This window comes from Megalobrama amblycephala, linkage group LG18 (genome assembly GCF_018812025.1).
Source record: "Megalobrama amblycephala isolate DHTTF-2021 linkage group LG18, ASM1881202v1, whole genome shotgun sequence".
NCBI lineage: Eukaryota > Metazoa > Chordata > Actinopteri > Cypriniformes > Xenocyprididae > Megalobrama > Megalobrama amblycephala.
In genome coordinates, this window is record NC_063061.1 from 30,984,287 (window position 1) to 31,009,084 (window position 24,798).

Below are 24,798 nucleotides of genomic sequence, written 5' to 3' on the forward strand. Positions count from 1 at the left end.
CTTTGTGGGTGAAATCCAGTCATTCCAATAGGAATCAGCATGATCAGTTTTGTATGAGGGGGAAGTGTTCCCCATGTAGATTCTGCTTATTTTCAATGACTCATTACATCATCGTCACTTAAACAAGCCTCTCTGAACAACAGAAAGCTCCTTGGTTTGAAAGGGACTTCTGTGTGAGCTGTGGTTTATACATCTCTTGCATATGAGCAGTTCTGTATGGAATTAGAATTTGATGATGAATGAGTAAGGATCATAAATTGCTTGAAGAACGCGGATGATAATTGATTCTGGAGGTCTGTAAACCTCAACTGGAAGACCTCCTATGGAATAGTTTCTGGAAAAGTTTTCAGAATAGCTTCTGGAATAATTTCCAAAATGTTCTTCAAAATAGTCTCTGAATAATTTTCATACAACACCTCATCTGAAAAGAAAACAATTTCTGTCTGTCAATGATGACAGAATTTTCATTTTTGGGTGAACTACCCCTTTAATAGTACAGTTGAAAAAACAACCTGCTGGATTCTATGAATCAGAGTAAAAATACTACAAAAAAACTAAAATATGAGTGTTTTTGGTGGGAAAAAAAAATTGACTATGCTTGCTATAAAAAATGGCCAAATTCTAACAGTAACAAACCATTTTCCATTAAAGGTGCCATTGAACGTTTTTTTTTTTAAAGATGCAATATAAGTCTAAGGTGTCCCCTGAATGTGTCTGTGAAGTTTCAGCTCAAAATACCCCATAGATTTTTTAAATTAATTTTTTTAACTGCCAATAGAGTGCCTCAGGGATGACGCATTTTTGTAGGCAAAACCCGGAAGCGAGTTAGCATTTTAGGACTTCCAGTTCCAACGCCATAAAGTCTATGGGTTTTTTGAATGGGTTTTTGCTAAATCACTTGAAATAAGGTTTGTGGTTAACAAAGCCTCTAAATACTTTCACGTTTTGATCTATGACATAAAACACACCAGTTATAACCCACTTGTGATTTTTTAAACTTTTACTGTGTCTTAAAATCAGCGGTTGCTAACAAATTGCTAAAAGGGACTACTTCCTTTGGCGGGGACGTTAGATGTCATCATTAAAAACGGGACATTTGGACAGCATTTCTCATGAAAAAGTGGATAAGTATTCATAACAGCGCAGATCATAATCAGCGAGCATGTTTTTAAATAAAGCTGTTTTTTAAATACAGTTTGAGGAAGCTTGGTGGTGGTGACGTTGATCCGCGACCATGGTGTGCTGTAGTCCGTTTATAGCCTACTGTTAGCTTTTTATATCTGACCACTTTATTTAGGCTTCAAAATCTATAAATGTGTTAACTTGTAAAGATTATCTTGATAGACAAAACGTGTAAGTGTCATAACCCTTTGTTAAACACAGAGCTTATTTTCTGCGATTTTCCAAAAATCTATGGGAAAAATGCATAGGCTTTCAATCGAGGGAACCCGTGCACCGCTAACTTCCGGGTTGGCCTACAAAAACACGTCATCCCTGGGGTACTCTATTTTGGGGCATAATTAGAAATGCGCCGATTCAGGCTGCGGCCCCTTTAATTGCTCGCGCTCTCTGCCCCCCTCCCGAGCTCTCGACTCTATCATTGCATAAACAAAGTTCACACAGCTAATATAACCCTCAAAATGGATCTTTACAAAGTGTTCGTCATGCATGCTGCATGCATACATCGGATTATGTGAGTATGGTATTTATTTGGATGTTTACATTTGATTCTGAATGAGTTTGAGGCTGTGCTCCATGGCTAACGGCTAATGCTACACTGTTGGAGAGATTTATAAAGAATTAAGTTGTGTTTATGAATTATACAGACTGCAAGTGTTTAAAAATGAAAATAGCGACGGCTCTTGTCTCCGTGAATACAGTAAGAAATGATGGTAACTTTAACCATATTTAACAGTACATTAGCAACATGCTAACAAAACATTTAGAAAGACAGTTTAGAAATATCACTAAAAATATCATGTTATCATGGATCATGTCAGTTATTATTGCTCCATCTGCCATTTTTCGCTATTGTCCTTGCTTGCTTACGCTGAATGTCCTACACCTTCCCTATTCAACTTACTAATTCAGCTGTGTTCGTTCCGTAAGTTGAATAGAAAATGTTAAATCATGAGATCTTATTGTAAAGTGTTACCTGTTGTTCTTTATAATTCTTTTGCACTTTAATCTGTTTGAAAAATTTTACTTTATAATTTTTTGTGTGTATTGCATTATTGTATTTAAACATTCAGAATTATTTTTGTTATAAGAAAAAGAGTTCTTAAACCTGTTACTACAACACTTTTTTTGCAACTTATTTCAATACCGTGATTGTCTCGTACACCGTGATAAAAGCTTCAGCAATTATCGCAACATGAAAATTTGATACCGTCACAATGCCAAATCTAAACTTCTGTTAATACTCAATAAGATCTTCTGCAGACATCAAATTAAACTGGTCAGTAATAAGTGTAAGAATGTGTAATGGCTGGAAGACAGTTGTAGTTCTTTATGTTTGCTTTTTTTTTGTTGTTGTTCTTGTTCCTCTTTATAGTGGGTCTGCTTGTTAACAGCAGGTGTTCATCATTAATGATCAATCATCACTTACATATTAACTTAATTATCTCACAGCAACACAATGTCAATGTTACTTTTACTCTGTAGTGTGGACACTAGAGGTTGTTCCTTTGGGGTTGAAAGGGTTACAGATGTAAGATAAAAAGACACACCCACAAAATGTATTTTAACAGTTACAAACTGTAAGTTAAATAAACAGTTATATACTGGCAACACTGTTGCCAGTAGTTTACTGTAACATTCAGTTTTGTGGGTCACCATTGTGCTGAACAGTAGAGCCTGTGCTTAAGTTCAGGAGAAACTCAAGAAACACTGATGATATGCTGCATGCTGTTTTATTTAACAGATTGTGACTGTATAGTTGCTAATGCAGTGAAAATCTCTTTATTTAAAATGTATTCAGTGGACTCTAATGAAATAAGTTCATAGTAATAATATGCTCACATTATTAGCAGATAACAAATATTAGTTTGTAAATTTAGATGACAGTCAGACAATTTGATGTAACAAGTTTTAATTTAGTCCATGCTATCTTTACAGTAACACTGTAGATTACAGTAAATAACTGTACAATCAACAGTAAATTTCGGGCAACAGTTTAACAGTGTAGATTTTAGGAAGTAAAATATGCAGTGCATATCTAAATATCTATGAAAAGACCCTACTTTACTTTACATATTTTTTGACTTTACACAATTACTGAAATAAATCAACACTGAAGATGAATAATGTCATGATTGTCTTTTCTTTTTAAAGCTGCTTTATAGCAGGATTTGAATTTGTTTCTTAGGATACAGGATAAAGAATAATACATACATAATATAATATACTGACACTGGCAATTAGGAAAACCACATGCCTGATCAGTTTTCTTTTAAACTTCACACTTTACTGCAAGCTTAGTTTGAGACAGGTGTGAATTTTGTCTGCGAGTTACTTGGTGTGGTTTGCTTTTTTGCCTTTTCCCTCCTCAACACAGATCTGATCTTCTGTCTGCACTGAGACGAGCCATAGTAGTACAGAAGAGGATCTAGAAAAACACTTGCGCTTCCCAAACACACAGCCACCAGGTAAGCAGCATATGATGAATCTCCCTCTCTGCTGTTTCCTCCAGCTAAATGAACACAGTGGTACAACAAGATGCCATTGGTTGGAGCGAAACACACCACAAACTCAATCAGCACAGCGATAGCCATAATCACAGCTCTCCTTTGGTTGTCTGAAGATGATGATGATGTTGCTAAGCGGTTAGACTTTACACTGAGCACATATATTATGGTAAAGTAGCTCACTAAGGTGACGACTAGCGGCAAGAAAAAGTAGAGACAGGACAGGATGGAGAACAGGTACACGTAATTCAGCACTGTAGGATCGCTTTGACGCAGTGTGTCATGACAAGTGACGCCCACATCCTTAATATTAGCTGTTTGTCTCATTGAGAGAAGTGGCACCGTACCAGCGAGTGCCAGCAGCCAGACCAGCACACATACGTAGGTGGCTTTCCTTGTACTCCTCCAGGTTAGAGAGGCGACGGGAAACGCCACGGCCAGCAGTCTGTCCACACTCATGCACATCATCAGCAGTATGGAGCAGTACATGTAGCAGTAGTAAGCTGCACTGATCACACGACACGCCACCTCACCGAACACCCAATCTGAAGCGTTCAGCTGGTAGTGGATCTTCAGAGGCAGCAGCAGGGTGAAGAGCAGGTCCACACACGCCAGGTGAGACATGAAGATCACCGCTGGTTTCTTCGCTTGAATCTTACAGGTGAACGTCACCAAGGCCAAAGTGTTCAGGGGCAAACTAAAGAGGATGATGAAGATGTAGAACGAGGGCATGACGCGTGTGACCAGGAGGCCTTTGAGGAAGAGAACAGCCTCATCTGAGATGGATAGCGAGGAACAGTTGAGCTTTGCTTGGTCCAGAGTAAAATTACAGTCTGCTTTACCAAGAAAACTGCCAATGAAGAAATCTGTAGATTAACATACATATGCATTCACCATTAGTGAAAGTTTGCACAACCTGGGTGTTTCTTGCCTTTCATATTTTGAATATATGGACATAAATTCTTTCCCTGCAGTACAGAGTCATAAACAATCTGAACACAATAAAGTGCTGCTTCATCGCTGACAATCAATGACATTTTTGAGTTTTGTTTCTTACAATGGATAGTAGGATAAAACACAATCTCATGGCAATTAGTAACTTTTTTTCACTTTGCTGAGTTTGTGGCCAATTCATACGATCTCATTTGTACATTTTCATTCAATCACGGTTAGGTTTAGGGGTGGACCTTCATGCTTATTTTCTAAAAATCATACGAATCACATCGTACAAATTAATTCTAAATCGCCACCTTGTAAACTACTTATGTGATCAAGTTAGTAGGTAAATAAAGCTTTAATGTAACCTAAATATCAACTCTATCCAGCACTCTGTTTGTTTTCTGTCTTATAAAGTATCCCATTACAGTGTGAGAAACTGCTGCAAACGATTTAGTAAGTGAATTGTGAACAAATTCATACCTTTTTGCAATCCTGATTAGATCAAAAAAGTGATTAATTTGCAAATCTGGCATTGTTAGTCTCGATTCCAAACACCTACCACATGATTGCTGAAATATTGTCATGAAAAGTGAGTCTCAGGTCCATATACAGTAATCTCCATTGCCAGACAAGGATTTATCACTAGGCTCCTGCCCCAGTTAAAGCTATTTTAGCAGATGCTTCTATCCAAAGCAAATTAAAGTAGGCCTACTAATACAAAGTATCAGTCGTACCTCAAAGAACCTCCAATTCCCCAAAAGGAGAAGTTTCACCATTTGATTTCATTACTATTAACATTAGTATTACAAGACTGTAAGGTAAATGTATTCAAGAATTGTATATTGCCCAAAAATTCATCAATGTCAGGTGCATTTGCCGGGGTTGGGCAATGAACCACATCCAACAGGAGTAATTGTTGAGGAAACCGTCTGAAAGGGATGTCCTGGTACCAACCCAGACTGTATACTATAAAATATAAAAATCTAAAATTAAATGCGCACCTCAACTCTCCTATTTCCACCAAAACTGTTCGTCGGGAGCTCTAGAGTCAATATTCATGGTCAGGCTGCTCTAGCCAAACCTTTGGTCACTTGTGCCAATGCTAAATGTCGATTTCATTGGTGCCAATATTGCAAATCTTGGGCTGTGGACAATGTGAAACATGTGTTGTTCTCTGATGTGTCCACCTTCACTGGAGTTAGGTGTGGAGAAACCCCGAAGAGGCTAAACACCTGGACTGTGGTATTGTGTGCCCAGAGTGAAGCACAGGGGTGGATCAGTGATGGGTTGGGCTGAAATATCATTGCATTCCCTTCTGTGCTTGATGGGCGCATCAATGCTAAGGACTACCGAACCATTCTGGAGGACCATGTGCTCCCTGAAGGGGGTGACGTGTATCAACATGATAATGCACCAATACATACAGCAAGACTTGCGACAGAATGGTTTGATGAGCAAGAAAGTGAAGTTGAACATCTTCCATGGCCTGCACAGTCACCAGATGTAAATATGTTTGAGCCACTTTGGGGTATTTTTTTGGAGGAGCAAGAAAACGTTTTCCTCCACCAGCATCACATAGTGACCTGAACAATGGTCTGGAAGAGGAATGGCTCAAAATCCCTCTGGCCACTGTGTAGGACTTGTTTCTCTGTCATTCCCAAAACGAACTGATGCTATACTGGCCGCAAAAGTAAGCCCTACACCATACTAATAAATTATTGTGGTCTAAAACCAGGTGTTTCAGTTTCATTGCCCAACCCCTTACATTGGCATTCTGGGGTTGACAAACTGTTTTTTAGGTTTTTTTTATGCATTTAAATATGATCCATTTTTGTTTACTTTACAAATTAACACAGAATTAGTGCCTATCTTCTATAATAGGCAATATGGCGCTGGGATATGTTGTTTTTGAAATCATGCTGAGTGCTTGTTGCCGCTGTTATCAGTGGCGCAACAGCATTCTCTTGGCGCAGTCTTCACACGGACAAGCGCTTCAGTCTATCGCTTAACGCTGTTGCGGAGACACTCTATTATTTCCAGTGAAATCACTAAGCAAAATGCACATAATCACATCCTTGCTCTTGATATACAATCACTGATGAACAGCATTGGTTTTAATGAGAAAAAAAATGAAATAAATTATATAAGGGTGGATTAGAACCCAGAACCTTTGGCACACTGAACAAAAGTTCTACCACTAGTCCACCAGGACAATCTAATACTAATTGTGGATCCACGTATTTATTGACTAATGTAAATATTCTTGAGACTAACAATTATAGTAGATGTAAGGATGAAACCATCATATTAAACATGAGGTCTATGTCAATATATATTGTGCATATATTATTATAATGATTCAATTACACCCCCCCACACACACATTTTATCCCAATCCCACTTTTTAAAACAAACCCATATGAAAAAATACTACAGTAATTTATAGTAAATACTTTTGTGTTTTTGAATCATACTATAGTAAATTGTATACTGTATATCAGTGTTTCTCAACTCCAGTCCTCGGGACCCACTGCTCTGCACATTTTGTATGTATCCCTTATTTAACACACCCGATTTAGATCATCAGCTCATTAGGAGAGTCTGCATGAACTGAATTGAGTGTGTCATATAAGAGAGACATACAAAATGTGCAGAGCATTGGGTCCCGAGGACTGGAGTTGAGAACCACTGCTGTATATATTATAGTATTTACAACACTTTGTTAATGAATGTTACAGCATACTGTAGTATTAACTATAGTGAACTGATAAACTGTAAGAAATACTGTAGTATATATTACTTTTTACTGCAGTAAACTAGTGTACATTGTAGTATAATACCCTATAGGCCTAGTTGTAGAAAACTTAGTAGCTACAGTATTGAGTAAAGTAATTTTTGGGTAAAGTTACGCCACTGCATTCAAGGCATAATATATGTGCTACTTGGTGATTAGTATATTGAAACTATTTTAATAAAATTAATGATAATGCTAAATTATATCCAGCAGAAGAGGAGCACATTCCGCTTTTCCGGCTCATGACAACAAAGGCTGAACTGTTTCAATGTTTGGACAGACATTGCCAAAAGTACAGCAGAGAGCACTGAGGACCTCATCTCATTGCCTTATGTGGTTTGTCTAGTATTGTAATGTGGTGCCTGCAACATCTCTTGAATTCTTGAATACAGGCTTTGATTAAATGTTATTTTTTTATTTTTTTACAATGCATCTGATACTATCACCGTACCATGGTGCTACAGCTATAGTATTTTAAGGTACGACTCTCGTTTAGAAATAAGATAAAACTGTAAAAACATTATGAATTGCGAAAGCAAATGAAAATTCCTGACACTCATAATATGATAGATGCATCATCAGGACATACAATTACAAGTTATTTTTTATGCATATTGAACTGATGATACTTACCGTCAGTGGCAGTGCACATGTGTGCAATTACAAATGAAAGCAAGATTATTTTCATCCCCATGACGATCATCTGTCTATTTCCAACTCTAGACGTTTTACTCCAAAATCAATAGGCACGAGTTGGAACCAGATCAGTCTTATTAATATTTCACACAAAAAACATGATGCACACACGCGTAGCCAATTGCACATGCATGAATCCTAATTCACGCAAAACGCAATTCATAGATGTACAACTGCACAAAAAGTTTCGAGTGTTTAAAATTTACGAGTTTATCCTTGAATCTGATTTGCAGATCGTTATTAGCGTGTGAATCAATCGCCTTGGTATTTGTGAGTGTATGTGTGTGTGTGTTTATGTTTGAGCCTGTAAAGGCAGCGCTCTCCTCCCATCAGAATCTGTCTTTAGCCAATCAGATTTAAGCTTTCGACTACAGTTCATGCCATGGCTTAGCAAAGGTGTGTTCAGTTGATCGGTTCATTTCAGATCTGAGAATAGTTATCTGTGGAATGGGGAAGTTATGCTTGATCTGCACAACAGATAAATATAATGCAACAGAAAAAATGACTAAGCAACCTTATCACTCCTCTACTGAAGATCTTAGCATTTCAGTTTTGTCACAAACTGAGAAAAGTAGCTATATTATATACAGTAGGACCTTCACAATATGATTTAGGCTAGGGGAAACCAGGGCATGTTGTTACACTTTTTACTTGAATCAATATTTCACACATTAACATGACAGTTTTGAGAACAGAATAAAGAATATAGGCTATTTAAAAAAATAAAATAAGCTTGTTTGACAACTCCGCTTCGCGTCTTGTCTAACAACGCCCTTCAGCCGTGACTTATTTACAATACGGCACTATTAGATGGCAGCAAAGACTGTCTTTATGAGTGTGTCAGTCAGTAGCGAAGACTTTTAAATTTAAAAAGACTGAACTGTTTCGAAAACGGAACAAGCCACAACTGACAAATGCTTTGACTAGCGCTGTTAGTCACGTGAAAAGAAAACCCCTTAAAGGTGGTACAGAGGATGTTTTGTTTTATACATTTTTGCAATATTACTTGAAACTGTCTTTACTAACTGATAAAAGACTATTTATTAGGTGCACTGAAAGGAATATTATTAATATACATCATCTGTGCACGAGGTAGGGCCTTAAAAACATCAGCCAATCGTTTACGCGAGGCCCTCTGGCTTGTCAATCACTGCCATGACGTTCCTTGTGAGAGACGCGCGGCTGCGCGCTCTTGTAACTTTCCACACTCCGCATGCAATGTTTTTGTCAGGAGACAGGAGTAACAACTGCAGATTATGAGTTACCTGCGGTGAGTCCGACATAATGAATCCACTAAGTGTGTGCGCGGCTTAACGATTGTAAGGCCGATTATGAATGTAAATTGATACTTATGACTGATCGCGCTCAAACGCGTCCAGTCAGAGCCAGTTGCGTTCAGTCTGCGATTACAGTCGGTGTTCAAATTCCATGTGAAAGTATATAAATCTGCTTCAGGAGCAGGAAACTATCGCTGTATGTTGAGCATAGTCAGAATGTTTTAGCTAGTCGTTAAATGTGTGCCCGGCTTAATAACACAGCGAATGCTGGTGGTAAACAACTTGAAATGAGCTGTGAAGGAGGGGGGTTGTTCTTCCACATGTGCTCATTTCAAAAACTCGGTCGACGAAAACAGCCTCTGTACCACCTTTAAATGTTAAAAGGGGGTACATGTGTGTACATGCGGCTTATGAGCGTTCTCATTAGCTGTGTGTTCATGTCTTGTTTTGTTTGAGCACATGGCTGGTGATTTGTTTTGCTGGCCATGTGCTTGAGTTTTTGTCATGTTTTGTGTGAGCACATGGCTTGCTAGGCCTATGTCTTTCCTTTTGCCACCTCCTATTCTGAAACGGAAAACCCAGAGTTTCGCTTATTCCAGGGTTAACATACTCAGAGTTTTCACTGAACCTCCTTTCTGAAAAGGGCCACTGTGTGTGTCTCTCCTTCAAATGTTTCCCTCCCATGTGGTTCCTTGCTGTGTAGTCAAGTCAAGACATGTTTTCCCCCTTGGGGTAGTTTTTGTTTGTTTTATTTTATTTTTATTACTGACTGGCATTGGCTACTGGCATTTTCCATGAATTTGGCACAAACTAGAGCCTGAAACTTTTTTTTTTATTTTCTTTTTTTCTTGTCTTGGTCTCAGACTAAAAGGACTCTTTTTATTTCAAGACCGGTCAAGACCACAAAAGCGGGGATATCACTAAATTGCAGTTGCATTGTCTGATTTCTTTCTTAACATCATTCATTTTATTGGATGTAAAACTTCCTGCTTCAAATGCAATCAACTTATTTCTAATTTCATTTATTTTGTTACTGTTGTGCCGGGTCAGAAATCAACAAGGGATTGTGTCAAAAATGTCACCAAAATTAATACAAATGCCCACAAAATTCAAGATATGATTGCAAAAAAGTACTTGTATAAGATCTTGATATTTATATTATAGCATATGATATAATTGAGCAATATCACAAGAAAGAGAGCTGTTTTCACAAATATGAGCACAATTGCAAACGTGATAGTGATTTTTTTATAAATGTTTAATTATCAAAATTTTATTTTTAAAACATTAATCTCAACATCATTTATGCATTTGTGATTGTACCAATTCAGATGCAACTTCTGTTCCACCTCTGCAGCTCTATATAGTGTCTTATTATTCTAACCGTAATTTTTGATTAAAAATAAGACATTTATCAGGCAGTAAATGTGGATCTTTCAGATGAATTTGAGGAGTGCTAGTCTGGTCTTGATCTTGACTTGGTCTCGACTTGCCTTGGTCTCGACACACACTGGTCTTGGTCTCGACTTGGTCTCGGTTTAAGTGGTCTTGACTACAACACTACCAAATGGTTGCTGGTCCCTATTGAATTCCATGGGGAAAAAAATACTATGGAAGTCAATGGGGGACCGGAAACTATTTGGTTACCAACATGATGAATCTCCCTTCCCTCTGATGCCTAAACGAACACAGTGGTACAACAGGATGCTATTGGTTGGAGAGAAACACACCACAAACTCCATCAGCACGGCGATAACCATAATCACTGCTCTCTTTCGTTTTCCTGAGAGTGATGACGATTTTGCTAATCGAGACTTGCCACTGAGCACATTTATGATGGTAAAGTAGCTCACTAAGGTGACAATGAGTGGCACAAAGTAGTAGAGGCAGGAGAGGATGGAGAACAGGTACATGTATAGCTGATCTGTAGGGTCGTCATGGTCATGGATCAGTGCATTGTGACAACTAACACCCACATCCTTAATCTTGAATGTTTGTCTCAAATGCTGAAACTTCTGTTTATACAACATGCAGTGACTAACCATTCTGTGACTAACCAAATCATGTGAATATGATGTCTGATAACATTCTTTAAAGGTGCGGTCACATTTACCGTTACTGCTTCGTGGGTGAAACCCAGTCATTCCTAGGAATCGGTGCAATCAGGAGTTTTGCGTGAGAGAGAAATGTTCCCCATGCAGATTCCACTCATTTTCAATGGCTCATTTCATCATTGATCACATAAATTTGCCTCACTGACCAACAGAACGCTACTTGGTTTGAAAGGGACTTCTGCATGAGCTGTGCTTTATACATCTTTTGCATATGAGCACTTCTGTTTGGAATTAGAATTTGATCTCCTATGGAAAAGTTTCTGGAAAAGTTTTCAGAATAGATTCTGGAATCATTTCCAGAATGTTCTTTAGAATAGTCTCTTCATCATACAACACCCCATCTGAAAAGGAAACATTTTCTGTTGTCTCATAGGTCTCTGTTGTAACAGCAAAATTGCGTCAAGTCAAAAACAAACTGTCAAGTTTCCATAACATTACCAGACAAGTAAAGGCTAATATGACGAAGAGAACTTTAAGAACATGTAAAGATTAATAAACCCAGTCATAAAACAAAGCCATCTACAGTAAAAAGTACTAGCAACCTAGTCTCTTGTGATTGAGCATTTACAATGTTTTCTATCTGCCTGCAAGGTCATGAATTTAAAGACTTCCTTTTTCTGTTTCAGCCCATAAACAGTTGCTCATTTTCAACAGTGCTGTAGGCCAATTTATAAAAAGTAATTTAATATGAATTCTAGTAGATCAGCAAGTCATAGCACTTTTAATTACTGATGTACTGATGTACCACACATAGGCTATGCACAATTATAGTAGAAAGCAAAAAAAATTTGACCCCCCATCAATCTTCTCACTCTAGACTTAAAAGTCGTCAAACCTCAGTATCTAGATACTTGATACCCTCATACAGTGCTCAGTCTGTTCTGCTGATACAGACACAGACACTATGCTTGCCATTTCTCTTTAAACAGCTATAGGTTAACATATGAGTTTGATAAACACTAACAAATAAACATTGTATTAGATAATACTAGTTTATCAAAGCGATCTAACTCTTATCATAAAAAACAAGGGTTATCGACACTTATATGGTCTGTAAATGATCAACTTGTATTTGAAGTAGTAACCGTGACATTTTATCGGTTAACAGTGCAGACTCAGAGTAAAACATGTTGTGGTTAGATTAACATGCGTGTACTGTATAGTGTTTCCTTGTGCCCTTAAATGCTCTAATTATCTAAATACAAGGGATTAAACATGAAACCTGTTCAACCTATTATTAGTTGTTATGAAAGCTATATATATTTTTTAATCTTTAGATCATTATGATATGAAAATATGAGTTTTGGATTTGGCAAGGCAAGTTTATTTTGTTTAGCACATTTCAACAACAAGGCAATTCAAAGTGCTTTACATAAAACAACAGCAACATAGGTCAATATAAAGACAATATAAAAAGACATTTGAAAATGCTTTAAACAGTGGCAAATGCTTTAAACGCTTTAAGGCAGTGGCAAACAGTAAAGTCTTTTCAATTTTCAAAAATTATGTCAATTTGATGGGGGATTTTTTCGACATCAATTGGACATCAGTGTGTGGACGTCAAATTGACGTAAAAAAAATTGACGTCAATTTAACTTTTTTTTTTTTCAACATCAATTGGACATCAGTGTGTGGACGTCAAATTGATGTAAAAAAAATTGATGTCAATTGAACATTTTTTTTTTTCAACATCAATTGGACATCAGTGTGTGGACGTCAAATTGATGTAAAAAAAATTGATGTCAATTTAACTTTTTTTTATTCGACATCAATTGGACATCAGTGTGTGGACGTCAAATTGACATCAATTTGATGGGTTTTTTTCAACATCAGTGTGTGGACGTCAAATTGACATTAAAAAATTGACATCAATTTGATGGGGGGTTTTTTCGGCATCAATAGGACATCAGTGTGTGGACGTCAAATTGACGTCAAAAAATTTACGTCAATTTGATGGGGGGTTTTTTCGACATCAATTGGACATCAGTGTGTGGACATCAGTCTGATGGGTTTTTTTCCAATATCAATTGGACATCAGTGTGTGGACGTCAAATTGACATAAAAAAATTGGTGTCAATTTGATGGTTTTTTTTTTTTTTACATCAATTGGACATCAGTGTGTGGACGTCAAATTGATGTAAAAAAAATTGACGTCAATTTAATTTTTTTTTTCGACATCAATTGGACATCAGTGTGTGGACGTCAAATTGATGTAAAAAAAATTGATGTCAATTGAACATTTTTTTTTTCAACATCAATTGGACATCAGTGTGTGGACATCAATCTGATGGGGCTTTTTCCAATATCAATTGGACATCAGTGTGTGGACGTCAAATTGACGTAAAAAAAATTGACGTCAATTTAACTTTTTTTTTTTTCAACATCAATTGGACATCAGTGTGTGGACGTCAAATTGATGTAAAAAAAATTGATGTCAATTGAACATTTTTTTTTCGACATCAATTGGACATCAGTGTGTGGACGTCAAATTGATGTAAAAAAAATTGATGTCAATTTAACTTTTTTTTATTCGACATCAATTGGACATCAGTGTGTGGACGTCAAATTGACATCAATTTGATGGGTTTTTTTCAACATCAGTGTGTGGACGTCAAATTGACATAAAAAAATTGACATCAATTTGATGGGGGTTTTTTTCGACATCAATAGGACATCAGTGTGTGGACGTCAAATTGACGTCAAAAAATTTACGTCAATTTGATGGGGGGGTTTTTTCGACATCAATTGGACATCAGTGTGTGGACATCAGTCTGATGGGTTTTTTTCCAATATCAATTGGACATCAGTGTGTGGACGTCAAATTGACATAAAAAAATTGGTGTCAATTTGATGGGTTTTTTTTTTTTACATCAATTGGACATCAGTGTGTGGACGTCAAATTGATGTAAAAAAAATTGACGTCAATTTAACTTTTTTTTTTCAACATCAATTGGACATCAGTGTGTGGACGTCAAATTGATGTAAAAAAAATTGATGTCAATTGAACATTTTTTTTTCGACATCAATTGGACATCAGTGTGTGGATGTCAAATTGACGTAAAAAAATGTACGTCAATTTAACTTTTTTTTTATTCGACATCAATTGGACATCAGTGTGTGGACGTCAAATTGACATAAAAAAATTGGTGTCAATTTGATGGGTTTTTTTTTTTTTACATCAATTGGACATCAGTGTGTGGACGTCAAATTGATGTAAAAAAAATTGACGTCAATTTGATGGGGGTTTTTTCGACATCAATTAGGACATCAGTGTGTGGACGTCAAGTTGATGTCAAAAAATTGACGTCAATTTGAACATGGGGGGTTTTTTCGACATCAATTGGACATCAGTGTGTGGACATCAATCTGATGGGGTTTTTTCCAATATCAATTGGACATCAGTGTGTGGACGTCAAATTGACATAAAAAAATTGGTGTCAATTTGATGTTTTTTTTTTTTACATCAATTGGACATCAGTGTGTGGACGTCAAATTGATGTAAAAAAAATTGATGTCAATTGAACATTTTTTTTTCGACATCAATTGGACATCAGTGTGTGGACATCAATCTGATGGGGTTTTTTCCAATATCAATTGGACATCAGTGTGTGGACGTCAAATTGACATAAAAAAATTACATCAATTTGATGGGGTTTTTTTCAACATTAATTACACATCAGTGTGTGGACGTCAAAAAATTTACACCAATTTGATGTGTTTTTTTCAACATCAATTGGACATCAGTGTGTGGATGATTTGACGTCAATTTGATTGGGGGGTGGGGTGAAGCAGACCTACCACAGATGACCTGAGAGGTCTGGATGGTTCATAATGTAGCAAATTAAATTAAATTGTATTATATTTTAGGGTTTTAAAAAATTCCTTCATGTCAAAATTCAATATGAAGGGGGGTGGTGCGCTGCAGAAGGAGGCTTTTGAGAACACTGCATTGTTTTCGGTCATTAGAGGTATGTGTGTGCGTGCAAACATTGACCAGACAACTGAATGGTGATACACAATGTTTATCTTTTTTTTTCTTCTTTTTTTTTAAGAACTGGTTGAATAAATTATTTTAATGTGACATCAGGCTATATTGATATAAATGATATAGTCTCAGTCTATATTGCTTTGAAAAATATATCCATATATTCCTATAAACTATATTGCCCAGCCCTAGTGTGCATCTAAAAAAAAAAAAGAGAATGACTCCCTTATATCAACAATACTTTTCTCATGCATTTTTTTTCTTATTTGGCAGATGAACTTTCCAGCGGCAACATAGTTAAAGAATGCCATGGAAATAAAACCAACAATTAATCAGATTTTCATCCTTTTTTATTTAACTTTTTTTGAATCATTTTTTGTAAAGTTGTAAAATGTTTCATATTTAAAAAACAAACAAAATTATATTGAATAGTATTGTATTTGTAAAATTGTATTTATTATTTATTTTTCATTTTGTATTATCTTGAGTTCTTTTTCTAATTAAAACCTTTATATTTGTTTGAATGGATTGTCATTTATGAGTTATATTTAAGTGAAAAGAATCCTTTAGACATTATTTTGTTGTCTATTACATGTATATATGTAGTCATTCATTAGCTGTATATTCGATGACTAGTCTATTCTTGGGCTGCGGTTAGACGTCTTTAAGAATGATTTCATAGATGACATTAGTTTCATTAAGAAACTAATGTCAGAGTGACAGTGTCAGCACAATTATATACATATTTAAAAATGTTTGAAATACAGTAGTTTATTAGCACGTTAAAATAACATGTTCAGATCTGAATCGCATAGAAATGATGCTTATCTGTACAGATAAATATAATGCTGTATGAGAAGATCTCAGCATTTCAGTTTTGTCACATAGAACTGAGAAAAGTATACAGTCTGACCTTCTGATACAATATGATAGAGGAGACCAAAGGCATGTTTTACACTTTTTACTCCAATTAATATTTCACACAGTAGTTCATTAACATGACAGTTTTGAGAACAGAAAATAATATTTAAAAAAAAATAAAATAAGCTTGTTTGACAACTAGCCCCTATATTGTAAATATGTTCAATTCACTTATAAAATATAATAATCTAAGAACATATGAATTACATATATTATGTATGTGCACATATTATTAAATGCGAACAAATATTTACACATTCCATCTGGCAATTTTATATAATGCAGTGAAGAACCTGTAAAGCAACAGAGGTTATAGAAAAAACTGTAATATACAATATACAGATAATGCCTTTATATGCATACAATGAAATACACAATTGCAGCTTAACATTTTACGTTCAGAATTACAAATTAGTCAACAAGCACGCATATATATATATATATATATATATATATATATATATATATATATTCAGACACACTTACTATGGTTTTGAATGCCTTCTTTATTTATTATATTTTGCTGGCTGGCACTTTCCACAAATTTGGCGCTAAATAGAGCCTGAAACTTTTTTTTTTTTTTTTTTTTTTTTTTTTAATAAATTGTCAGAAAATGCTGACAAAATATTAAAAGAACAACATATTTATTTGTATGATTTTGCAATTGTCTAGCAATCTACACTGAATAGATATTGAGATAAAAATTCACAATTACTATTTTTATTTTTTAATTCTGTGGTTACTACAGATCTGCAACTTAACTTCAGATTTTTGCAACCTGAAATCTCATGACATTCTCCAGATGTGATCTGAATATAGCAATGTAAAAAAAAATGCTTTCACTGTCACCATATTTCTCACACAAGCTCAGTCACAAACAGGAAATGGAGTCCCTTAAAGATGTGATTACACGGGGTCAATCTGTCAAGCTAACAGCTGGACATTTAACAGCATGGAAGGGAGATTCATCCTGCTTTAGCATGAATCAAGATTTGTGGCTATTTCAGATTCAGTTTTCTGTTAATGGCTCAATGAGCAGCAGTATAAACAATAAAAAGTATTTTGTTTTTTTGAAAAAAAGTTAAAATAATTTTCTAAATAATTCATATCTTTACACTAACACTAGCTTGACTATACTCACAACTCACAAAAGAGGATCCTGTCTGAGTGCTTGTATTTGATAGGTTGTTTTTTGCTCTTCTCCACCAGAACACAGATCTGATCTTCTGTCTGCACTGAGACGAGCCGTAGTAATACAGAAGAGGGTCTAGAAAAACACTTGTGCTCCCCAAACACACAGCCACCAGGTAAACAGCATATGATGAATCTCCCTCTCCGCTGTTTCCTCCAGCTAAACGAACACAGTGGTACAACAGGATGCCATTGGTTGGAGCGAAACACAACACAAACTCCATCAGCACGGCGATAACCATAATCACAGCTCTTTTTCGTTTTTCCGAGAGCGATGGCGATTTTGCTAATCGATTAGACTTGCCACTGAGCACATATATGATGATAAAGTAGCTCACTAAGGTGACAATGAGTGGCACAAAGTAGTAGAGGCAGGAGAGGATGGAGAACAGGTACATGTATAGCTGATCTGTAGGTTCGTCATGGATCAGCGCATCATGACAAGTGACGCCCACATCCTTAATCTTGAATGTTTGTCTTATTGAAAGAAGTGGCACCGTACCAGCGAGCGCCAGCAGCCAGACCAGCACACACACGCATGTGGCTTTCCTTGCACTCCTCCAGGTTAGAGAGGCGACGGGAAACGCCACGGCCAGCAGTCTGTCCACACTCATGCACATCATCAGCAGTATGGAGCAGTACATGTAGCAGTAGTAAGCTGCACTGATCACACGACACGCCACCTCACCGAACACCCAATCTGAAGCGTTCAGCTGGTAGTGGATCTTCAGAGGCAGCAGCAGGGTGAAGAGCAGGTCCACACACGCCAGGTGAGACATGTAGATCACCGCTGGTTTCTTCGCTCGAATCTTACAGGTGAACATCACCAAGGCCAAAGCGTTCAGGGGCAAACTAAAGAGGATGATGAAGATGTAGAATGAGGGCATGACGCGTGTGACCAGCAGGCCTTTGAGGAAGAAAACAGCCTCATCTGAGATCTTCAGGATTGTAGTCTGGTTGCATTTTGCTTCATTCAGATCAGTGCTGTTACATGGATGTGCACCTTTATAGTTAGGCTGAGACAATTCTGGCCGTCTAATAGTATAACTTAAAAAAACAATCCCTGTAACCAAAAACACAACACCATCAGTTACATCTCTTATTACACCAGTAGACAAATGAACATGACTAAGAGGCCTTGATGAAGATTCAGAGTTAAAACAAACACAAGGCCATTTCCTTCATTGTAAAAGTGTTGTTGGTGTGTGTCTATGAGGATTTTGTACCTTCACGGGTTTTATTTGGAGTTGAGGAAGAGTCAGGCAAAGTCTCATCCATGTTGAAGTCAATTGGCTCATCGGTTTGGGTTATTTGGCCACGATTAATTGCAAAACTGCGTGGGGCTGCTGCTGTAACCAAACACAGAAGCATCAGTAATAGCTCTCATAACACTGCCAAACAAATAAATGTTACTGGGACACATTTACACAAAGGCCTTGATAAGTTAAGGCCCGTTCACACCAAGAACTATAACTATACAGATAACTATATTTGCGTCCACATTAACGAACAATAATGGTTTGTTAATTCTAAGCATAGTGATGGCCCATATCTGGTCCGCATGTAATCCACATGTACCAGATGTGGGCTGGATCTGGGCCATGCTACGTTATTGGGTGCGGTTTCAAAGTGTGTACATCATGTTTTTGCTGTTCTTTTTGCATTTACAGACACGGCAGATGTCCTCAGCATGCTAAGTTTCGAGTGAATAGTTAAAAAACAACGCCTAGTCTTTTTCACGGAAAAGCAAGACCTTGTTATCGAAATGGCTTTGGATAGGTAATTTTATGTTACACTGTTTGTTAGCCTGACATAACCCAGATAGCAACATTGTGTCGGCCCAGATCCGGCCCACATCTGGCACATGTGGCATGATGATCTGGCCCACATGCTGCACTGAATTACGATCCTTGTGTGGGCCGTTTCTGTGTGCCAGATCTGGGCCACAAGAAGGCCACAGCAATGCCAGATGTCAGCCAAGAGCAAAGAAATAAACCTAAACTGGACCTTATCTGGGCTGACACAATGTTGCTATCTGGGAATGATCTCATCTCTGTTAATACTTCTCACCGTTTATTCCGAGGGTATATATGACCGTTTGTTTTCCATATATCCATGTTCTTTAAAGTACATTGAAAAGAGGGGTTGACATGTCAAACAGTGGTGGCTTTTTCTGGGCCTCTGCAATTAACTTCTCCGCAATGACGTCTGCCATTTTAAATGCGCAAGCCCTTAAATTAGAGTGGAATCTGATTGGTTGTCAGTGTTTAATCGTTCGATAGCTGGAAAAAAAATAGCTGAAAGTGATCCCAACGATATAGTTTCTCTATATCGTTATAGCTGTGGTGAGGACAGTGCTATTCCTTTATATTTAGAATGATTTAGAACTATATCTTTATAATTATCGTTCTTGGTGTGAATGGGCCTTTAGTCCAAGCTAAAGGCAAGAGCAGCCTACTGTAGCCTATATTAGGACTTTATGTAATAGATTTATGTGTTTTTCTCTGTAAATTATAGTAATTCATAGTTAGTTTACGTACAAAAACTATATATTTGACAGTATTTTACAGTAAAATTACATTTAATGTGATGTTAAACCATTTGCAAAGTTATACTGTACTGTATATGGTAAAGTAATTTACAGTTAACCAATTTACAGGTTTTTACTTTAGCATTTTTACAGTCAAAAAAAATATTTTTTTTTTTCATCCTTTTTTACATTAATGAATGCATTCAAAATCTCCATGATAATGGTAGGGACTCAAAATCTTAAGTGGTTTTCAAAAATATTTTTTTGCAGATTTTTTTTAGGCCTATGCAGTTTGTGGTGATATTAATAAATTGAATAAAAATGTATGGATTTTTAGGGGGAAAACAAACAATTCTTTCCAATGTATAATCTGTATCCCAAAGCAAAACCAGTATTGAACACTAATTTTAATGTCAAAAGTAAGATAGAATTTAGAGGATCTCTTACTATACCTGTTCTGGGTTTCTCATGGTCTGGTGGATTAACTGGCTTAACAGTTGCTGCAGTATCAGCTAAACTGTGTTCAGCACTAACTGTAATCAAACATACAAAAGAAATACATGTTATGTAACACTACTAGACAAATAAAGGAAAAAGACCACATCTGAGATCATGGATCTGTGTTAGACCCTCTGCTATTTTCAATATATATGCTGCCACTTGGTAATATTATAAGACAGAGTGTGTTAAAAATATAAAATATTGGATGACCAGTCATTTTCTTCTATTAAATGTAGTATTACTTATTAACCAAAAACCTGTACACAGAATCTCTTAGAATACAATTAAATACAATTACTTCATCCTATACAGTTAAAGACCTGGGTGTTATATTAGACAGCAACTTATAAAATCATATTTCATATATTACAAAAACAGCCTTCTTCCACCTCAGAAACACTGTTAAGCTACAGAACATGTGTTGTCTGTTTCTAATGCAGAAAAGTTAGTTCATGCATTAATGACCTCTTGATTTCTGTAATGCATTACTAGCTGGTTGTCCTGCATCCTCAATAAACAAGCTACAATTAGTCCAAAATGGAGCTGCTAGAGTTCCTGCTAGGTCAAGAAAATATGATCATATAACATCAATTTTATCATCTCTACACTGGTTACCAATTAAGTTCCGTATATCAGTTATAAAGCATTGCTACTGACCTATAAGCCCCTAAATGGTTTAGCTCCCGTGTGTTTAAAGGATTAGTTCACTTTAAAATGAAAATTGCCCCTTTGGGTCCCACAGTAAAAATTGCATTCTGGGGGCTAAACATCATGTTATTTGGGGTCGCTTCAACCCACAGCAACAGTGTAAAAGTAGCCCAATTCCGTGGGAAAAGCGCGGACTTGGCAACGTCAGTTTTTTTTTTTCGTAAGTTAGATACGGAGGGTGGTCTGGTGGAAGCTAGATATTTTACTTCATAACTTATATTATTTTTCTTACATAAACACATCACTTCACTTCAGAAGGCCTTTATCAACCCCCAGAGCCATGTGAAGTACACTTCATACTCGTTGGTCCTGTTCACTGCCATTATAAAGCTTGGATACATTAGGATATTTATTAAAGGTGCCCTAGATTCAAAATTTGAATTTACCTTGGCATAGTTGAATAACAAGAGTTCAGTACATGGAAAAGACATACATTGAGTTTCAAACTCCATTGCTTTCTCTTTCTTATGTAAATCTCATTTGTTTAAAAGACTTCCGGAAAACACGCGGATCTCAACATAACACCGACTGTTACGTAACAGTCGGGGTGTACGCCCCAATATTTGCATATGCCAGCCCATGTTGAAGCATTAGACAAGGGAAGGCAGTAACGTCTGGATCTGCACAGGTGAATCATCAGACTAGGTAAGCAAGCAAGGACAATAGTGAAAAATGGCAGATGGAGCAATAATAACTGACATGATCATTGATATCATGATATTTTTAGTGATATTTGTAAATTGTCTTTCTAAATGTTTCATTAGCATGTTGCTAATGTACTGTTAAATGAGGTTAAAGTTACCATCGATTATTACTGTATTCACAGAGACAAGAGCCGTCGCTATTTTCATTTTTAAACACTTGCAGTCTGTATAATTCATAAACACAACTTCATTCTTTATAAATCTCTCAAACAGTGTAGCATTAGCCGTTAGCAACGGAGCACAGCCTCAGACTCATAGAGAATCAAATATAAACATCAAAATAAACACTGTACTTATGCGATTAGACATGCTGCATGACGAACACTTTGTAAAGATCCATTTTGAGGGTTATATTAGCTGTGTGAACTTTGTAAATGTGCTGTAATATAATCGAGAGCTCGTGTGGCAGGGAGCACGCGAATTAAAGGGGCGGCGTGCTGAAAAAATCAGTGCATAGTTAATGATGCCCCAAAATAGGCAGTTAAAATTAATTTAAAAAAAATCTATGGGGTATTTTGAGCTGAAACTTTACAGACACATTCAGGGGACACCTTAGACTTATATTACATCTTGTGAAAAAGCATTCTTGGGCACCTTTAATATAACTCCGATTGTGTTCATCAGAAAGAAGAAAGTCATATACAGGATGGCTTGAGGGCGAGTAAAGCTTGGGGTAATTTTCATTTCAAAGTGAACTAATCCTTTAACCGATCTTCTATCTTTGCTGAACAGCAGCTACACTAATTATTCTCCATTTGCTTTTCTGTTTTATCTCAGGATGCCCTTCCCAAGGTGACTAGTCAGCTCCAGTTTTGGATCCAGCCTCCTATGAAGACTTCAGATGCCTCAACACTTGTGAAGAGATGACCCCAACCCCTGTGAGGACTTCAGATGAACTTCACATTGTTTAAATTAATGTTAGCTAACTGCGTGATTTGTATATGTACATTTCTGAAATTACAAAATTTGGACACAGTCACCTCTGATAAAAGATTACTCTAAATTGTAATGTTGACATGCATTTTCTCTAAAGCTGCTTTGAAACAATATTTTTGCGTTATCTACAAATAAATGTGAAATGAAACAAAATCTTTATAAAGGCTGAATAGTCCCAGCCAAACAAACACAGGACATTTCCTAGGAATGCTGTGAACAGACTCTCTATCAGAGCCTTGGTGCTTTTGATGTGCCTGGAAGGATTAAGTTTGAGTATAAACTTAAATGACAAGTTATATTTAAAAAAAATCCTGTTGGTTGGTATTGGTAGCTGTTTTGGAACATGGTAGATACTTTTTAGCTGGTAATTTAACAAAAAAATATCAGGGTGCTTTAAATGAATAAATATATAAATAGTATTCTGTTTTTATCTATTATCACTCATTATTATTATTTTTTTAAAACATTTTTTTTTTTTTTTTTTAAAGAATATATGTGACCCTGGACCACAAAACCAGCCATAAGTAGCACAGGTATATTTGTAGCAATTGCCAACAATACATTGTATGGGTCAAAATTATCAATTTTTCTTTTATGCCAAAAATCATTAGGATATTAACTAAAGACCATGTTCCATTAAGATATTTTGTACATTTTGTACCATAAATATATCAAAAAATTATTTTTGTGAGTGGATATGCATTTGCTAAGGACTATATTTGGACAACTTTAAAGGCGATTTTTTTTTTTTAAATATCCTATCCTAACAAACCATACATCAATGGAAAGTTTATTTATTCAGCTTTCCAGATGATGTATACATCTCAATTTCAAAAAATTGACCCGACTGGATTTGTGGTCCAGGGTCACATACACATATAAAAGTATAGGCTATTTGGGATAATATTTTATTCGAGCAGTAACAATAGTAAAAAGATGATTAAAAGTAGTTCAGTTTCAGTTATTCATTTAAGTTAAAGGGCACCAGCAAAAATATATGCTACAAAAAGTCATGAAAAGTTTGAAAATCATAAGCTCATTTTCTTCATGCACAATTGAACTTACCGTTAAAGATGGCAGTGCATGTGTGCGCATTCAGAATTAAAAACAAGATAGCTTGGATTTCCATTATGTGTGAACAACTGTCCGTTAGAACAAAAAATGCATTTCAGTACGAAAAAAAAAACAAGCTCTTCAAAATGAAGAAAGAAAAGGTTGTTTTGAGAAACAAACTCGCGCGGGAAGTCTTCAGTCGCCGTCTGAACAGCAGTTGCGCTTTCCGCACTGTGATGTGGCTCGAGCTCGAGCGAGGATGTGAGTTACAATGCGGTGACATCACGGACCCACGTCCCATTTAGCTGTTATTATAAAACCCAGACAGTGTGTCCCGTCTGTACCACAGCGCCCCTGGGAAAGTAGGCTGTTACTTACACTTTACAGCTCAACATAGAGAGAAAATGTCGAAAATGCTTCCTATGCGTTAATAAGGTTTTCTGTGTGGTTGCTAAGCAGTTGGTGATAGATGGTTGCTATGACATAGTCAGACGGACAGAAAGAAAGAAAGAAAGAAAGAAAGAAAGAAAGAAAGAAAGAAAGAGAACAGTGCTGAGGGATCTTTGACTCGAAAGCCTGTTGTTAATTTATTACATAATTTCCTGATCTGTACTTGGTGTGTTTTAGATAGTATGTCTGCTGTATTTGAATCTTATATGATCAACAATATATTTCAATGATCTAATTTTGTTTATGCTGCTTTATAGACCTGTTTACAAAATACCAGAATGTTCTAGAAAAATAGCATATTTGCTTATTCTTG

At 36.4% G+C, this 24,798-nt stretch overlaps 2 protein-coding genes across 4 annotated transcripts; both read right to left on the reverse strand.

Moving 5' to 3' along the window:
• Window positions 1-3,074: 3,074 nt before the first annotated feature.
• Window positions 3,075-8,382, reverse strand: LOC125252933 (proteinase-activated receptor 1-like). Its single transcript, XM_048166612.1, has 2 exons — window positions 8,053-8,382; window positions 3,075-4,552 (listed from the first exon to the last, which is right to left on the reverse strand). The coding sequence occupies exons 1-2, from the start codon at window positions 8,120-8,122 to the stop codon at window positions 3,477-3,479; spliced, it is 1,146 nt and encodes a 381-aa protein (XP_048022569.1). The 5' UTR covers window positions 8,123-8,382; the 3' UTR covers window positions 3,075-3,476.
• Window positions 8,383-10,961: 2,579 nt separating this feature from the next.
• Window positions 10,962-24,373, reverse strand: LOC125253132 (proteinase-activated receptor 1-like). 3 transcript variants are annotated; one of them, XM_048166933.1, is made up of 5 exons: window positions 24,048-24,373; window positions 20,586-20,666; window positions 18,830-18,952; window positions 18,013-18,666; window positions 10,962-11,316 (listed from the first exon to the last, which is right to left on the reverse strand). In XM_048166933.1, exons 1-5 carry the CDS (start codon window positions 24,109-24,111, stop codon window positions 11,036-11,038), a joined length of 1,203 nt encoding a protein of 400 aa, XP_048022890.1. In that variant the 5' UTR covers window positions 24,112-24,373; the 3' UTR covers window positions 10,962-11,035. The 3 variants fall into 3 exon arrangements, with proteins under 3 accessions (XP_048022890.1, XP_048022889.1, XP_048022888.1); XM_048166932.1 differs by lacking the exon at window positions 10,962-11,316 and having other exon boundaries at window positions 16,247-18,666; window positions 18,830-18,949; window positions 24,048-24,315; XM_048166931.1 differs by lacking the exon at window positions 10,962-11,316 and having other exon boundaries at window positions 16,247-18,666; window positions 24,048-24,315.
• Between the last annotated feature and the right edge of the window lie 425 nt (window positions 24,374-24,798).

What these genes read in the sequence shown, in the direction of transcription:
- LOC125252933 (XM_048166612.1), bottom strand. Translation starts at nt 8,122, where the DNA reads ATGATCGTCATGGGGATGAAAATAATCTTGCTTTCATTTGTAATTGCA. An exon ending in CATGTGCACTGCCACTGACG is followed by an intron (nt 4,553 to 8,052) that starts GTAAGTATCATC and finishes GTTAATCTACAG; the next exon opens with ATTTCTTCATTGGCAGTTTT.
- LOC125253132 (XM_048166931.1), bottom strand. Translation starts at nt 24,111, where the DNA reads ATGGAAATCCAAGCTATCTTGTTTTTAATTCTGAATGCGCACACATGC. An exon ending in CCATGAGAAACCCAGAACAG is followed by an intron (nt 18,953 to 20,585) that starts GTATAGTAAGAG and finishes GTTTGGTTACAG; the next exon opens with CAGCAGCCCCACGCAGTTTT. An exon ending in TCCAAATAAAACCCGTGAAG is followed by an intron (nt 18,667 to 18,829) that starts GTACAAAATCCT and finishes TTTTGGTTACAG; the next exon opens with GGATTGTTTTTTTAAGTTAT.